The following is a 19,064-nucleotide window of genomic DNA, read 5'->3' as shown; positions in this document are numbered from 1 at the left end:
CACCGAAGATGTTTCAGGGGTGGCACGCTGCGTAAAGGCAAGAAATTATGCAACGCCGAATACGTGTACGCCATTCAAGAAATAAGTGGCGAAGTTTTAGCGTGGTGTCAATCGCAAGTGAAGTGAGTCACATACAAAGTTGAACTTCAGGTAACGTTTGCACGCTGCTAGATTCAGGTGCACAAACACGAGAAAATGCTTGCTATAAATGAATTCGCGGCAGCAACAAGCAGACATCATGTGTACGGAACTGCTCGAGCGCACGACGGTACGCGCGGCGGCGGCAGCGGTCTTTCAACATGCCGCGAAACGACGGGCCTCCTGCAATCTGTTTTGGCTGCATGCCGCTAGACAAGTAGTTATGCCTGCACTGTAGTAGCGGCCATCTGTTCCTTTAGCAACTGATAAATAACTGATGCAATGCATATGAGCTCGCAGTAGCGTACGTGCGAATGGCGCACTGCAGCGCGATCTCGTGCTCTGCTCGCTTGATATAGCTTTTAATGACAGTGCTCGAACATCGATGTGCTGTAATCAATACTGCCTTGCTGAGCTGCGTTACGTGTTGGCTTGAGGTCAAGGATGAGCACATATAACTCTCGAACCTGTGCTGCTCATAGTGGGGTAGTGAAGTTATCCAGCGCGCCCCACGCTCCGCTGTGTGAGGCCTTGAAGGGAAACGGTAGAATCTGATGTTGGGATTCAGGCCCTCTTGCTCGTGGCAGCCCACAACGCAGCAGTAACAACGGTGACGCTTTTTCGAGGCTGAGCTAGGTCTCTCCGGATCTGCGTTGCCATGGGACACGGAGAGTCCGTTTTCGTAAAACTAGGCTGTGGCCAGCTCGCAGCGTGATCAGCTTGGTCTGTGAGAAGTGACGAACCTTTTCGCACTCGCAACAGGGCAGAAAAAAGTTTGAATCAACGCAAAACTGGGGCTAGAAACGTCCTTCGCCACAGCCAGAGCTCTAATGACCCTTTTCGTGCCGATCCCGTGGGCGCTGCCATGTTTGATCACTTGGTTACGCATCCATTGCTTGCCTCAACTGCCTACGTTGCCTGCTTGTTTACAATGGAAGTGTATGACGCTGGTGCAGCTTAGAAAAACTCTGTTTTGGGAGATATTGTAGACGGTGACGACACAAAGCTTTGATCACAGCTTCAGAGAACATGAAAAAGCGCTTTCGGAGCTGATTAAGGTATGTCCAAACGGCGCAAGCAGCATATATGGTGCTTGTTCTAAAAGCGGGGCTAAATATGTATTCCAAGCTATCCAAACATTCCGCTCATGAATTGAATCAGGATTAGTGTATTTTGCGCTTTGTTCTCTATTTGGCAAATATTTTGAAGTAGCGGCTTGTCAGTTTCTGACTCAGTGAAGTTCCTCGGTGCTGCCACTATCTGATTATTTTCTGCCTAATCGCTCGCAGGTGTGCTCAGTTCTGATAGATGTGTTCTTGCTGCGCACAAGGCTTGAAACTTAGCTGTTTTGTACATTCTAATACCTTGTAGCAAATATATATATATTGTGGACCGTCATAAAACATTCAGCTTCGACCATTCTTGCGCCATCGGTGTAGTCCGTCATTTATTGTGCGTATATTGTGTGCACCCATTCACTTATTCTTTATATGTCGGCGATAGAAATGGGCGTAAGTTTTCCTGCCATTTGGGATAAATGTGTATAGATAACGTGTGCAAAACTTAGTACTAGGACAGGAAGCGGTGCTACTCCCTTTGTCATTGTTTAACGAGTGGTACTCACTCTTGCCGACGTTTTGGGGCTGAAGCCCTCTCTTTGAAGGTTAGCGATACAATGCTGGCGGATGAGCGAATTTCTGTATCCTCGAGGAAAGCCGTACATCTCGAAGTGCCGGTAACACGTTCGGACACTTGCAGCAGCAGTCCGCGAACTTGGCCACACAGGTTCATTCCATTCCTTAACATGCCAGTCATTATTTTTGCAGCAAACTACTGCACACGTCTTCAATCCACATGATTCAATCTAGCATGATTGGAGCGCAGTGCACTAGTGAAAACTCAGTTGCATTTCCGACAGCTGATCGCACAGAAGCAAGGTAGAAGCGGTAATGATTTCGTATTCATGCGCGGTCGCTGAGGAGACGTATGGCGCGCCGCCGTAAGCGCCATCTCGTTTCTCAAAAACAAACTGCTCTGCGAAAAGGGTCAATACTACCCAAGCTGGTACTACCCAATAACTTTTTTCGCCGCCACCAGGCGCCACTACTATACCTCAAACTCCAGCACAAGAGGCCCATGCAGCCGACCTGGCCGTTCCAACAGCAGTGACAACAGCCGGAAGTGGCCGTGCGTGCGCCATCCACTTGCCGGATCCGCCAAAAATTCCATTGTTATAAGCACGAAAATCACAAGAAAGTGTGTGGGAGGTGCCGTCACACGGTCTGCGGAATGTGAACGGACGTGTTCTTTTTCGGAGAACGAATCACCTCGCTGTTCACAGCCACTGCCGGAGCACAAATGCCGAAGCCGTTCTGGCGCAGCGTGGCGCAATTTCGGTCAATTTTTTATATTTGGCGCAGGAATCTGCATTTGTATCAAATTGGCGCAGGTGTCCACCCCTGATTAGTTGATACGCTTTATTTTCCTGGTTCTACTGAAGATTGTATCAACGAGATTCCATTATATTGCACTCCTGCTTGGACCAAACTGGCCTACAGTATTGTGAAATAAACAAACACTGGCACATAGTCGTCGATTAGGTAGAAACAGTCTCAAAAAACTGTCCTCATTATCATGCAACCAGTTATGTCCACAGCCATGAAGGAAGTGAACAAAAAAAAATGTTTGGAACTGTCATGCTGCTATGTTACTGAGCCCTGCTCTGAAAAAAAAAAAAAAAAGCAAGCTAGTGCTCATGAATGCACTCTTGTATATTTTTATATGAGCTTGCTGTGCTGGACTTCTGAACATGTCATCGTACAACCTAGTGAAGTTTGATGAAGCTGGCTGGGTGGGACAGGCCACACTTCTATACATTGAGTTACAATGTCATCAAGAAGTATAACCCGTCTCGCTTGCTGTATTTTCATTTTCAGACTTCACTTCTGCCATACAGTAAACCCCTGGTAATTCAAAGCTGTAAAAACCGGAAAAACTTTTGAGATTAGCAAAATCACGAAAATAGAATCCCGCTGACCGCGCATAGACCACATGGAGCCTTTCCAAAATACTGCTTGTAATATTTTTGGTCACTTTCACATGCATTGGCACTGGAGACGTCAGTGTCTCCGGGCAACAGCGTTACTGGCACAGTGCCAAGACAGCATGCTTGGCACAGAGTCAAGACGATTGATCTTAATAGAATATTTGAAGCCAGTCATCTGAGCGTAACCATTTTCAGACATCCAGAAAGCTGACGCTGCTACTTTCCGCATCGTAATGAATTCCAGACAACTTCAAAAATGGAAACTACGGAAGAGTACAATTGTGATGACTTTAGCAGTAGTAGTCCACGAGTGACGCGACATTTATGCCTCACCGTAGAACGAGCATGAAGCGAGCGTCCTTATAAAGCCGCGATCTCGCTGAAACACTGTAGGCTCCCATGCTGACTTCTTGTGGGCACAGCACTTGGGATGATTGCGCCTGCTTAAAAGTGCCAATTCATACGCCTTGAGCACATTTATGCTTTACTGGCAGTGTCTTAAATGAGAAGGAAAGAAAAATTTAGAAAGACTTCGACTACCAGCTCACTGCTGCTTCGCGAGGCCACATCAAAATGGCAGTGAACTGCCGAGCAAGAGCATGTGAGCGGCGATATATAGAAAGAAGGGGCAAAGATAAGTGGGGACCGCGGCCAGGCGCAGAGTCTGCCTCGGCTAGCGAGCTGCTGCCGGATAAAAAGTGAGTGCAAGCGACACTACCGATGCTGCCCTGCTGCCTTTTTCCTGCATGGTATTTCCAAAGTAGAGATTTCAAAATATCTGGAGTCCGGCACAATAACTTTTTGAGATAAGAGGTGAAACACACATGGATTTAAACCACGGCCAGAAAAAAAAAAAAAGTTTGACTTAACCGATATTTTGCGATAGCAGATTGTGAGTTAACAAGGGTTTACTGTATTTTGAGTTTACAGAGACTGGAGAAGGTATCTGCATTTACTGGGACTGTGTTCCAGCTTGTCAGAAAGGCATCCTTAGCCTAGCCATTTGGAAAGTGGAAGCAAAAATCATCATTGAGTCCTCTAAAACAAAATTTAATGCAGTTTTTTTTTTAACTGCATGTGACAAAAGTTTACTGGTCTTAAAGTCAATTTCTGAAGACTTACATGTGACATGGGCATTTAAGCGCTCATAGGATGATGCATGCAGTTGCAATATGGATCACTGAGGACAAGAAAAAGAAACTTGTTACATAACACTGTCACTCTATATGTTGCGGTAATAGATGAATGGCACTGTGGCAAATCAGTTGTGTTCGCTTTTTCTCCGTCTAAGCAATGTTTTCGTGCAAACACAAATGCTGTTCAGGGGTTGCGGTTCTGAGTTGCTGTGCATGAAGCAAATGAGCCTCGCAACAGTTTGTCACAGCTTGATGTTGGGAAACCAGCTGTGCTCAAAAGCAGCAACACCGTGAAACTGTATCAACTTCTCATGTGCTATATCTGTATTTGGCACAACATTTTCCTTCCTTTGCAATGAACAGTGTGTGCAACGGCTTGAAACATTAATGTATTGTACTGCTCAAAGCCCATAAATGCAGCCTGGAGGTTGCTGTTGGCTGGCGTTCTTGCAGTGCCACCTGGGCAATGGTACTGGCCTATTTGTAGAAGCAGCATACACTATATGTGCAAAGAACAAGCAGACATATCGCTTTGTGTCAGGCCGAATTGGTTCCACGTCACTTCCATCATCAAGCTGTAATAGCAATGCTTTTTCCCATCTTCAGTATAGAAAACATGAATTTTTGCAAGATATTTCATAAAATTTTACACTGAACTTTCTCTGCAGCTACAATATCACTACCAATATTTTTATTGTGATAGCAATAAAAATATTGGTAGTGATAAAAATAAATTAATAAATTAAAATAAAAATAAATATTGGTAGTGGTAAAAATGTAAATTACTCCAGGCAAATTTCTACCGTCATTGTCGGCATTGCCGTGATGTTTCGTATAAAGTTCAAGTGCGATAAGATTACGGCCACGCACCGTATGCAGCAAGGGTGAGCTGAGAAGGATAGTGGCTTGATGTGACGTCTTCTCATGCTCGCAAGGGAGGAAGGCGGGGAGGGTGCACGCCGTCTTCTACTTCAGCTACGGCGGCTGAGCACTTCTGCGTGCGTTGTATCTTGTACACAATATGCAGTGGGTTCAAAGGCTAGTGGACCTGAGATAGCTGATGGCCTCATGTGCGCTGTGTTCTCACACACATAGTACGCATTGAAGCGAGAGGCAGCACAAATGGAAGTTCGCTTGCCACTGCTGCCGCTCTTCATCACGCGAGTGTCCACAGTCATAGAGTAAGATGTGTTTGTGTTTGCCTGTGTGCACGTGACAATGTGCTTGTTAATTTAGTTAATATAAGTGAATGTTTACAGCAGTTTATGCAGCTGGCCAAACTACTAACCTTACTTCGTATAGCTCTCTAATAATTTGCTATCGCAATCAATGCTTTGCCTTTACGAAAACTGCGACTTTTATTACAATGCAAAATTTCGCTGCAGTTGGTCTTTACCTTTGGCTTGTGCTACTTAGTAATAAGCTTTTAGGCAGGGGCACATCTGTGTGATTGAAAACAGTTGCTGCAGATTAGCAGATTTGCTTCTTTGCTTCTTTATAGTAGGGTAGTAGAATTGATACATGTTAAGCTCTCAATTGTATTTTTCAGTGTCTGATGACGACGAATATGAATGCAGTGAACAAGATTTTGTGACGGACACAGAAAAGGCAAGTCACTTTCTCTTGACAACTGTTCCTTCTTTCTTATTTTTTTAAACCTTGTGCTAGTGCTTGGCCGGGATAATTTAAAACTATTCCAATCTGTTTTTATTCCAAATCCGCCATGATACCTCCGCGATGGGTCAAAATGGCTCGGGCCTTGTCCACATGGGCACGGTGCCCGCCCGTATGGGCTGGACGTGAGCCATTTTGATTAATCACGGAGGACTTATGGTGGATTTGGAATAAAACAGATTGGAATAGTTGTACGTTATCCAAGCCCTAGTGTTGAATGAAAACGAGGTTGCTAATTATTCTAAAGTTCAAATTTTCAGATCAAGTGGGGGAAAAAAAAGCTGAAAAACAGTCACTGGCAAAAAATTGCCATTTAAATTTTTTTTTAAAGTAGCTGCTTTTATTCAAATTATTCTGGCATCCAGGAATTTCTGCCCAACAGGTGTAAAGGATGTGCAACCATTGCATCGTGTGCTGGTGGTTGACTTCTTCTCTAGCTTTCTGAATATCCATGACACATTGCAGTGCAGAAAAGCAGTGAAGTTATGTCCATTCATTTCGTAGACTGGAGCAGTAATGTATACTATACCTAACTGTTTTTACATTTTTGAGATATTGAAATATGTTACTAAACCTGAAGGGGGGGACCTCTGTGCAAAGTTTCACTGCAAAAACTCGAAGGCCAGAAGTAAGCTGAGACTGAAACATCCATTTTCTTCCATTTAATTCAGATTTTAATTACACTCTTGGGCAGAGATTTGTCAGCAGCTTGTTATTTGTCCAGACTTGCATTCTTGTCTTACATGCTTCTTTTTCTCAAAGGGTCCTGTGCAGGGTCACTTGAATGCAGTGTCCACCGTCGCATAAGATGCAGTGAAAAGCCACTAACGTCCTGTAGGCATATGCATTCATAATCAAACAGTTCGAGTTCCTTGGTGAAACAGTAATGGACATAGTACTTGCATGCACCACTCAGGTTGTGTACATCCTTGCATTGTCATTTGCAATTGTGCACCTAGGACATGGGGCAAGACATGTGGCCTTGCACAACAACCTTAGCTGTTGTGGTCCTGTTTTAACAATAGCAAAGTTTTTTTCTTAAACATGAAGATAAATGTACCATCTTTGTCCAATGTTTTGAATCCACTCCTGGAATGACAGGGTATCCCTGGTTTCTGTGGCGTGGTTCCTGTAAATTGTGTGGTGCTCCTTAGCTCAGGAGAGTGACCAGTGATGTTTTACAGGAGGTTCCTGTATACATCCAAACATCACGTGTAATCACACAAATTTGCGAGAGGTACTTAACATAATGATCATTTCAGAGAGAAAAGGTACCTTGGAAGAAAAATATGTATTTCCATCAAATTTTCTACTGCTTTCTTTCTTTTGTTTTTTTTTTTTTTGCAATTATATGGACACTCCAGGTGAATTTTCAGCGTTGCCCTGAGGTTCCGTATAAAGTACAAGTACAATAAGATGGTGACAGGTCGTATGCTGTGGGTGCTAAGGAAAGCCTGCTAGGTTGAGCTGAGAAGGATGGTGGCTTGGTGCGCGCCATCCTCCTGCGCAACCATTGTTGAAGGTCACGTGGTCAAATACACACAAAGGCGGGGAGGGGGGGAGCTGAGCACATGGTAATGAGGTGAGCGCACCTCTCTTCTAGCCTGGTCATGGCAGCGCATGGCTGTCCCCGCATGCGCCCTATCTTGGCGGTAATCATCAGAATGACAATGTGCAAAGGTCCCGTGAGCCAAGATGGCTCGTCGATTCATGTGCGCTGTCTTCGCCTAGTGTTGGAGGTCACGTAATCTCAAGTTACAAAGAAGCGTTGAAGCAAGAGGCAGCACGAAGCCTTTGCTTCCCGACGCTAACACTCATCATGCCGGCATTGTGACAGCAAGTGAGATCTGTTAATATTTGCTTGTGTGCACGTAACACCATGCTTGTTAATTTAATTAGTAAGCAAATGTTTACTGCAATTTACACAGCCAATAATACTATGAAATAGTGTGCCTAATGTGGGTAATTTTTACTATATTGGCACTAATTACACCCGTACCATTAATTTTACCTACTCTGTGACTTCTTGTTTCGTTGAGACCTAAATTTTTATATATCTTTTACGACCCCCTACGACGCTCTGGAGGCATGAAAGGGCTGTTTTTTAACCAAGAGGCCAGATAGATACCCAGATTCCAAGTACACTAGACTCGTGTGCAGCCGCCAAAGAAGATTTTGTCTTCAAAGGTTGTGCAGGTCATGTAGTTAACCATCATGATATCTACATGATATCTACATCATGTAGATAACAGATAACCGGTTAATAACCGAATATATAACAATGTGCTCTAAGAGGGAAATGCAGTTGAGGATGTCAGAGAATGCTGTGGTGGGATAGGGTTAGGAAATTTGCAGGTGCAGTGATGACAATTGATAATGAAACTATAAATACCACGGTAGCCGTAGGAAAAGAATATTTCATTGTTGCAGGTACGCACAGCCAATGAGGCACATAAGTGGGGCCTACACGTGCACATTCCACATAATTCAAATCTTGGATGTTCGCCTTGATCACATAGGAAGTAATTATGAAGGGATGATTGTTACAGCGTTTTAGCCTATCCTTACCCACTACTGCGATGTGCACTCACTTAGACTATTTGCGCATCTGCAGGCACTCGGCACACGTATACCTGGCACATTGGGGGCAGAGCATCCCAACTTATGTTCTGTAGCCATATTTTATAACGATACATTTCATTTGCCATTCTTCATTTATTATCGACTTTTCCCCATGGTATTTTTATACATTACATTTCTGTACCACTCCTGCACGGGCTGTGAAGGGCCTGCAGTATATTCATATGAAAAAAAATATATTCCGTTGTACAAACATGCTGGCCACAGCGATACTGGTGGCACATTGGCGTCCAAGCCAGTAATGAAAGGCAAAAAAATTACACCATCTTCCCATAGGGGAACCCTGAGTAGTATGCGAAGCAGCCATGGGGTCCGACTCAAGTTCCCATTAGTTTTCAGTTCGTCGTTTCCGTTAGGTTGAGGTACATAGCTACCGGCTTCACGAGCCCGAAGTTCAGGATCGGCCTGTCGCAGCGTCGTTGCCGTTTCGTGGCAGCGGCTCGAGCCCTCTTCTCTGCGGCGCTGTCCGTGGCACTCATCGCGGCGTTGCGGGAGGAGAATGAGAGGAGCGGAGCGCGCGCGCGCGTCATTATACCGCGAGCTACAGTGGCGCCCCCCAGCAGAGTATGCAGCGCCTACCGTCGCACCTCTAACCTAAGCTGCTTTACATTATCGCGCGCGGAGCCGCAGGTGTTGCCATTCGTTGCGCAATCCGGAGAGGAGAGGAGCACCGGAGAGGAGAGGATGAATGCCGAGAGGAGAGGAGATGAGACAATGAGAGGAGGGGGATCAGGATGCGCATGCGCAGTGCGGGTGAGGAGCGTCGGAGAGGAGGGGGAGGAGGATGCGCATGCGAAGTGTGGGTGTGGACGCCGCAGGGCAGATGGATGGAGGTAGGGAGTGACATAGCCCCGACCATAAGATGCTTCACATCTAAAAGAAAAATAAAATGAGTCGTTGCAACATATGGCCTCCAATCTACACTCGCATTTAATTGTGGTAGCAAATATATGGACACTCCAGGTGAATATCCACTATCAGCGTTGTGGTGAGGTTTCGTATAAAGTCCAAGTTCGATAAGATAGCGTCCCGCGCGCCGGATGCTGCGAGTGTGAGAGAAAGCATGCAAGGATGAGCTGAAAAGGACTGTGGTTTAATGCGCACCATCCAACTGCGCACCTAATGTTGGAGGTCACGTGATCAAGTGCACACAAGTGGGGCAGAAGTTGAGCTCGTGGTTCAGCCCACGGTTCAGCCCAGCCATGGCTGCGCATGGCTGTTGGCGTGGCTAAATGCATATGTGGCCCACGTGCCATATAGTGATCTGCAGTGAATGCAAAGATTGGACGAGCCGAGATTGCTGGTTGCTTCATGTGCACTGTTTTTGTGTGTCTAGTATTGGAGGTTGCGTGATCTCCAATACTAGGCATTGAGGTCGCGTTTCGGAGACGTGTTGAAGTAAGAGGAAGCACGAAACGTTCGCTCCCCTCTGCTTGTGCTCTTCATCACGCTGTTGGGACTCGGAGTAGCGTTTAGGCCAGTGATCCTTCAGCCATAGGGATGAGTACATCCGGGAATAAGAGCAAGGGAAAAATGGCTTTCTTCTACAATATCTACAGTGGCTCCAGATATGGAAGCCCACTCTATGTAGGAGCACTTTGACTGTCTGCTCACTACATATCTCTGCACACATGAGAACAGTTCAGGACACACCACTGCACCCAAGGTGTCCACTTTGTACAAAACAGTCGTCTTCCGTAGTTGACCCGACTAGGGAATCTGATGACCTTGGTGCTGCCAATCAGAGGGGTCGTATTGTTCACAGAACTCCGCCTCTAATGTTGCACCCTTGCCCTCGCATTTGCCCCAACTGTATGGCCATCTGGGAAACCGAGATCGTCGCCGTTCCAACGGTAGTAAATCCACGAAGTTGGCCCCTCGCATCAATCAGTGGCATTTCCGCGACGGTCAGCTTGTCATGGTCGGTGTCGGGCACTGTCGCCAGGTAGGCAGCCGCTGATGAAGGGGGTGGCATCGGAGGAAACACCCAAAGGATGCGCGCTGCCAATTTGGGGTGCTTGTTTGCTCGTCACCAACGGTGTCGGGCACTGTCGCCGTCTGGGCGACGCTGATGAAAGGGGCTGCCTCGATGGAAACAACCAAAGAATGCGCCCTGTTGATTTGGGACGTAACAACACCAGCAGTCATAGAGTGCAATCTATTCATGACATTTGCCTGTGTGTGCGTGACTCCGTGCTTGTTAATTTAATTAGTAAGTGAAAGCTTACTGCAATTTATACGGCTGATGAAACTGTGAACCTTAGTTTGTGTAGTTGGTCTTATACAGTGGAATCTCGATGATACGATCACGTCTAATACGAATTTCCGGATGATACGAATTTTTCTGAGATCCCGGCCGAGCCCCATTACTTTGCAACGTGTTAGAGAACGGTTGTTACGAATCAATTTTCGAGCCGCGTCGGTTGATACGAATAAATGCCGCCCCACCGATGGCAGCGAAAGAGAACAGCGAGCAGTCACGTGCATTTTCCCTTTCTCTTTTGGTGAGGAGGCACGGACGCGGCGCCGGACAGCGCGGAAGCCGCGACTGGGCGCCAAGAGTTTGAAGCGACGCCGCTTTTGTTGCTTTTGTGCTTTTCCTTTTGTCTCTTCGCTCGCTGCGGCGGCCGCTCTTCCCCACGCGCAGCCGCCGCGGCAAGCGAAGGCTCGTGCGGTCTATCGCTTCAACGGAAACTGAGCGGCGTAAGCACGGCGCATACAAAGGTCAGAGCCGTGTGGAGATCGCTTTCAAGATACGGTGCGCGCGACAACACCGACAGCCGGCACAGACGCAAAGTAGAAGAACGCATTTGTTGGCAGAGTAAAAGCCCCCCCCACTCCCTCCCTCCCGCGCTACCTTCCCGCTTTGCTCCTTTCGCATGGGAGATTGCGTCGCCAGTTACCCTTGCGCTCGGTTGCAAGATACGTATTTGGTGACGTAGCACAGCGTCGCCACGCCCCCCTCCCCCTCCCTCCCTTAGCCCCACGGCCTCTCGCGCCACGGAAGTCGCGTTTTCTCTCCGCTGTGCGTTCACTCTCCGTGAAGGCGCACATCCCCCGCGCGCTTTTACTGGCACATAAGGCGCGCAATGACGACGCCCTTGGACTCATGCTCCACGTCTCATGCTCCTCCTCTGTATCGCCCTCGTTGATCTCCTCGGAAAGTTTTCATTTTTTCCAGGGGGGGCTGGGGCCTGACCAGTTTTCCGAGCCCCACCCATGTATGCATATATATATATATATACATAACCTTTACTAACAGTTACACTGGAAACTTCCTGTGACCTCAAAAGATTGTTCACTGGAGTGACGAGCTTATATGAGTGTTTGCAAGACCTCAGAGTAGGAGACAACTCAGTTTTACAGCCTGAGTCCCCTCGCACCGCCAAGAGACTGGCTTCTCTTGGTTGAGCCATGCGACAAGCGGTTTCAGTTAAACACGTTAGGGAGATACATGTGTTTTGTGCGTATTAAGTCGCACAAGTACACATCTATGAAAAAGCAATGTAACGCCTTGTAAAAGATTTAATAGAAAAGATACAATCAAGAAATCTTTTCCTGACGAAAGGTCAGTTATTGAGAAGATAAGACCTAACATACATAAACATTAAACGATATATAACAATTTCTGACCACAACTTATGGCTAGAATTATTAGCGTAAGTATAATGTGATTCCATAACGCCATAGTTTCATTACATGTCAAAGCATGCCTTATGCCACTGGTTTCGTTTATTTTCTGGAGGCAGAACAAAGGATTATAGAGTAAAAATTATCAGGTGCCCAAATAAATAAACATAATAACAAATAAATAAATAAGACAGCGGTATCTCGAAAGCGCCAAAGGACTCGATAGCAAATATAGGAACAACGTGGATTGTGTTATTGAGAGGCAAATGCAGCATACGACAAATAAAAATTAATAAGGAATATGCACAGATAGACTAGGGAGTTTTACAAATAGCGCAACCACGCATCTTTTCTTACCCAAATTCCCTCACTCTGCTTGCGCTGTTCTGGAGCCCATTTTCGTTCCTTTGTATAACTTTTTGCGTTGTTTTCTAAGCCAGGTGGTTTGTTTTGACTTGTAAGTTGGTGCCTTTTTCTCTCCTATTAAAGACATCAGTTCGTTGTCTGATGCGATGATTTCAACATCATTGAAAAAAGGGCATTTGATCTGGAAATGAAGTCGTCGGAAATCTTATGCAAATTTAATTTGGCGGGACAGTTCTTTGTCTGCGTGAAAAAATTGCCAGATAGTTCAAACGGGCCTGTCCAGTCGTCGACCGCAAGTACATTTTCAGTCACTGAAGGCAAGAAAAGGACCTCTCAAAAAAAATTAAATTATGTGGTTTTACGTGCCAAAACCACGATCTGATTATGAGACACGCCGTAGTGGGGGACTCCGGAAATTTGGACCACCGGGGGTTCTTTAACGTGCACCTAAATCTAAGTACACGGGTGTTTTCGCATTTCACCCCCATCAAAATGCGGCCACCGTGGCAAAAGGACCTCTCAGATGTGGTCGACGAGACCGGTATGGACAACGCAATTTTTTTAGCTTGGCCATTTCCGGCAAAAGGTTGCGCAGGTGTTCACCCTTTCCCACCGTAAACATGTGCACGACGTCCCCAAATGTGTGCAATGATGCCGACCTTTGCTGGCTTAAAATTTCAATCAGCATATCTCTGTCAAAAATCGGGAGTCCTGGTTCAAGGTCGTCACCGTATAACTATGTTATATATGCTTCGTCTTCCTTCCCTATGGCAAGCTGCTTAATGTGGGACTTATGCTGCCACATATCAGGTGGATACCTGTTGTTTAACAAAGACAGCACTGTGTCAAGTACTTCATAGAACCTCTGGCAGTACATGTCACTCGCTGATGGAAACACGTGAGCTGAGGAACCTTCATAATAGCGGCGTGGGGTCTTCTTTCGCCTAGCGGCTAGAACACACGGGTCCTCAACTTCTACTTTTCCTGCCTCTGCCATACATATGTGGGTCACGCGCTTCATTTTGAAGTTAATCTCCGCCGAGTTCAAGCTTGGGCCATCCGAGATGGCTGGGGTCCCTTCGCGTGCGCTGTCTCCCCGCACGCCTAGTGTTATGTTTCCGCTGGTGCTTATACGGTGGAAAATACGCTTCCTTTTCAGCGTCAGACGGGTTCGGGCGAAGTACCGATAAGCGAGGTGCTCACTATTGGTTTTGTCGTTGGTGCTCATGCTGTGTTTGTAGCCGGTGCACATTGCCACATCCGCAGCCGCGGTAGAAGCGAGCTCGACGCCTGTTTTATATTTCTCCTTTTACTGCGACTGCAATTGCATGTATCGACACCCCAGGCAAGTTTTCGCTGTCGTCATCGCTGTGATATTCCGTATAAAGTCCAAAAGTCTTAAGAGTGAGCAACGCTGTGGATGGGAGAAAAAGCGCGTAACACTGAGCTGAAAAGGATGGCGGCTTGATCGACATTATCTTCCCACGCCGTCAATATTCGGGTTAGTTGGAGGTCACGTGATCAAATGCGCGCATAGGGAGGAGAGCACGCGTCTTCTCCTCTAGCCCTGCCGCAGCTGCAAATTGCTGTGTGCGGTTGACGCTTACGCGGCCCACGTGCCATATTCAATTGTTGGTAATCATTGGGGGGTGCAATGATCTTTTTTTTTCTGAGTTCTAGTAGAAGATATGATGCGCATGATTTCGAGTGAATCCGGCTTGGCCTCACTTCGGTTACTAAGTTATTTATATATATATATGACCTCTGCATGCACGTTGCGATGTTTCCATCCCCAATAAATGTTGTAAATTATTATGAGTTTTGTTTTCATGGGTCGCTAGCATTTCCTACCGGAAAGAGAAGCAATGCTGAGACACATATCATTCATGTGTATTTCACACACCGTTGATAAAAGACTCTGCCGAAGGGGTCACTGAAGTCTGCAGGTCTTTTTCAGTGTCAAAAAAGTGTGCAAAGCATTTTGTAGCGAGTTGAACATACAGCAACATATTGATTCTCTAGACATAGACTATCCATATCATTAGAAATAATTATTAGTTGGCTAGCTCTTTCTCTTTAAAAATATAATAAACTTTGTCCTGTGTACACATTGAAATATAATGTGTCTGTAAATGGTGTTCACACTGGAAATTTAAATAACATGTTGGAGTTAAAAAATACGGATGAGGGAGCCGCCGTTGGAGCTTCTAATGCGCTTATTTTCCTATTGCCAGGATTTTCAGAAATAAAGCGAAATTATGAATAAAAGCCGTGCACGTCCGCGTCAACAATGATGCAGTGAGCTTTTAGGCACAATAACATTGTAAGGGAAAATGTAGAGGCAACTCAAAAGAAACCTTAAACGGTTTGGGTAACAGGACTCTGGTACTGACATTTTAGAAGCGGGGGGGGGGGGGGGGGGGGGCTCTGCCCCCCCCCCCCTCCCCCCCTTGAAAATTTTGGAGGGGGCTTGATCCCCGGAGCCCCCCCGTAGTCGGCGCCTATGTCCTCTCCCATCGGTGGGCGCACCTCGTTGAGAAGCGTGCTCGCTACCGCCCTTGTCGGCGAGATTTTACCGCGGAAGCCGCATCATAACCGGTATTTCGTCTCACGCGGCTGCACTGTAAGCGGTATGCGTATACATGGAGTTCTATGGGAGGGTAAACGGGAGTCGGAAAAGGCCGCATTGTAGCCAGTTCTTCACTATAAACGGTTACGTTATAAGTGATCTATACTGTAAATGCTTTTTACGTGCATGTGCCTGAGTGAGTTCACCTCTGACTCTTTAATTTATCTAGTTTTAATTGTGTTTCGATGATATGAATTTCGGCTAATACGAATATTTTTCGTGACCCCGTGAGATTCGTATCATCGAGGTTCCACTGTACATCATTGCCATCACTATCAATGCTTTGCCTTTAGAGCAAAACTATGACTTCTTTTTTTTTCTTTGCGTTTTTGCAAAGGCTATTCAATGACTGCCTTCAACATCAATAAGTGATTTATTGTGGCTTTGGAAATGCCTGCTCACTTTCATCCATCGGTGTTAGTTGATGTTGGTCACTAGTACTTCCACAATTGCAGGCTTTAGTCAGTATTGGTTTGTATGGATGGCTCTTTGCTTACCTCTCCTTGACAACCCAGAGATTGTATGGAAAGTTTAAATCTGTGGTACTTGTAGGCCACAAGTCGGAAGTGACATGTTTGCAGAAGTCTGCACAGTCTATGTGGGAAAAACATACAGCCTCGCTCAGGGCACCAGCTCTATTGAAACCTTTGCTACTCTGTTCAGCACCTCAATATAAATGTTCAAATTAACATCATGAAGTTATTGAAAGCAGTGCGGTGGCATCATGCCACACTCATTGCTCACAACAGCTAAGACCATCACAGATGTTGGAAACTTTGTGCACATGACTGTAGGCACCTGGTAAGAGGTTACACAAGGCCACCTTTAATTTCACCTGCTAAATTTTCAATATTGGTCAAAATTCCTTCATTAGAAAATAGAAAAAGGCATTGGAGGATGTCGTGCTCCTCAGGATACTACACTAAGACTTCCTGTGCATGAGGACATTTAATACCAGCCCTAAGTGATGAGGAGGGGAAATTGATATCTCATAACTTCTGGGAAAAAAAATTGTCCTTCATTCCAAGCAGGTGTTGAGCAAGCTCAAGTATCTTGAGCATGACATGTCATGTCTGATGGGAATAATCTTGTGCAAGATTGAAAAGTTGCAGGCACTTCAGGTTTATTAGCTATTATCACGCTGCAATTAGTCATGCAAGTAATCCATCTGATATGGCTGTGCTATGTGCCACAGGTGGCTTCTAATAAATGTTTCAAATAAAGAATGAACACCTTGTATAAGCTGGAAAGCAATGCCTACTAGTAAGGCCTCCGTCCTGTTGAAAATACAGTGTACAAACATCATTTTCCATGTGTTTTATGTGTGTTTTTGGCTATTTTCATTACCACAAGCTTTCTAAGATCAACCGGCATTTCATAACTAAGCACAGAAACATGCCAGCTTTTTATTTGTAAAAAGAAATTGGCAGAACCCATCTCACGATGGCTGTTGACGGTAATGCGTTAGCATTGAATCAATATAGCGGCAGAACGTATTGCCACCATCGAAACGAGTTATGTATGAGGCGTGTACTGCAGCGGGATTCTTATACACTTCCCTAAGAACACTCGGCACCATCTAACGCCGCTGCCGCGAAGCCTGGGTGGCATCCAAAATACACTGCATCGGACAATTTTAAGGGATCTTTTTCGTCATTGTAGAGTGGCACATTCCCAGTGGCACATAGCTAGTTACCCTAGTTGGTGTCAAAGACATTCATTGAAGAGCGGCACACACCTACTGGCACATACCCAGTGACTCAAGTTGGCATCAAAGAGGTTCACTTAAAGGGTCCCTAAAACGGTTCGGACAAATTTTGTAGACGTGTAGGGTACAGCTACAGTAAAAAATTCGCGTCACAATTTAAGAGAAGCGTCTCATATTAAGAGAGCTACGGACGATTACAAGTTGCCCTCCTCCCTAGCCATGCATTTCCTCCTCAACTCGTTCGCCGAGTGATCGGAGCTAAGCTCCGCCTTCGCTGGCTCTACGTCATGTTGTGACGTACGTTGTCGTCTACTTCCAGTTGTCTTAAGCCAGCGCGCGAAGGCTCTCCAACCTCTCCGCTAGCCGCCCGGCCGTCGATCCCCAGCGAGAGCGAGCAAGCCGCGTGCGTTGCGAGCGTTCTGTCGCAGCGCCGAGTGTGTCCGGTATTCCGGTAACCATAGGCGAGCTGGGTGTTTTGACGGATAGCCAGAGGCGTAAACTAAAGCCCCTCCATACCGCTGTGATGATGGAGCTTCGTAGATGTACATGATGCAGCCTGATCGGTATGCACGGTCCAGCCATCTGGTGGCGCAGAGCTTAAACAGCCAAATACAGATCTAGTGTTCCTGTATGCAAGTGTAAAACATTTGAAACATATAAAAAGACGTGTTCAAGATTACGCCCCTGCCAAAAATTTGAGCCAACAGCAAAGTAGAAAAAACTTGGTTACTGCTATATTAGCTGTTTGTTTGGTTGAGCTTTGTGCCGCCAGGTGGCTGCACCGTGCAAGCAGTTCACGTTTGCCCTTCCATTCATCACGTAAAACGTGGTAAAACGGCCATTAAACTTACGCTTGTGTTCACCTGAATACCGGACAAGCTAAATTCTATTGTGGCAATCCTTCGACGTGAAGTGGCGGCCGCAAATGCATAGATGCTGGCGCCGTTTGGATTGGTTTGGATACCGAAAGTCCGATGCGCCGCAGCCACTCCGCTAGTCTGCTGCCTTGCAGCGGGGCGCGATGTCACAGCTTGACATGTCGCCGATCGCTACGTTTGCAGCCCACAACGCAAGGACGAACCATGGTGCTTGCGAAAAGAAAGAACAATACCAACACTGACCGCGCAGCTCTCATCAACACGGAGCACGTTTTAACACAAGCAGACGACACTTGCTGTGGCCGGAAGTGCTTTTAGTGTAGTGATAGATGTCCTTGTGCATTCTCTTTCTGTTACTTTCTTTTTATATCAACAAATTAACTAACATCTAAACTATTACGAACAACATTTGTTCACCATAATGTTGGAAAAATTATTGATGACGCGTCCTGGGCAGCCAATCTGATAGTTGGCCCAGTGACGTGTTATGGGCAAATCGCGTCATTTGGGCACAAAACTCAGCCGCTTGGCATGCTGTGATCGGTAGCGATGTACCTTTTTAAAACCTTATAATAAATTACACGCTTTACGTGGAGCGCTTAGATGCATCAATGAATGATTAGAAGGACCTACTCTAACGACTCAGTACGTTTGTATAAAATCGTCAGAATCGTTTCAGGGTCCCTTTAAGACCAGCACAGACTGAAGGCTCACACATCGGTGACTTGAGGAGGTCGCGCGGCCATTTGTGACTCGCGACCAAAAAGCAACTGAAGGCGACCGATGCTCATACCGGCAAGCCCGGCTGAGCACGACCTACAAGTCGCAATCCCGGAGATTATCGTTCTCAGCGAGAACTCTAGGAATCTACGCAGTTCACGCGCACTTTGCTGGCACTATGTACATCGGTTTCGCGTTCCAGCAACAGCCATGGATTTTGATTCGAGCAAAGAGGAAGTGTCGTCCCTGTGCTGATGTGCTCTGCCGTGGTGTCAGCTGTGGCACTGCGCAAGCCTCCAAAGAAAACGCGACGCTGGTGCGCCCGTGCCTCCACTCACGAGAAGTGGCTGGCCACGCAAGCCACCTCCTGCTCGATCTTCACGCGCATGACGAGTATTATCGAGAGTAAGTTGTAATTTCTAGTTCGCGTTGCGTGGGAATTGGCGAGTACTGTTAAAGCGAAGATGTTCGCCAGCTGTTCACCTTTGGGTGGCGTGCT

At 46.3% G+C, this 19,064-nt stretch overlaps 1 protein-coding gene across 5 annotated transcripts in view; it reads left to right on the top strand.

The window, feature by feature from the left end:
* The window catches only part of LOC119436591 (neuropathy target esterase sws-like), a 198,537-nt gene that overhangs the window by 173,300 nt on the left and 6,173 nt on the right, over nucleotides 1-19,064 (top strand). For all 5 annotated transcript variants that reach the window (XM_049658821.1, XM_049658827.1, XM_049658826.1 and 2 more), the window contains one exon: nucleotides 5,870-5,928. In XM_049658821.1, coding sequence (XP_049514778.1) covers nucleotides 5,870-5,928 — 59 coding nt within the window. The remainder of the gene's footprint in view (nucleotides 1-5,869; nucleotides 5,929-19,064) is intronic.

Source organism: Dermacentor silvarum, chromosome 1 (genome assembly GCF_013339745.2).
Source record: "Dermacentor silvarum isolate Dsil-2018 chromosome 1, BIME_Dsil_1.4, whole genome shotgun sequence".
Lineage (NCBI taxonomy): Eukaryota > Metazoa > Arthropoda > Arachnida > Ixodida > Ixodidae > Dermacentor > Dermacentor silvarum.
Note: the sequence above shows the minus strand (reverse complement) of the source record. Positions and strands in the feature narration are given on the sequence as shown.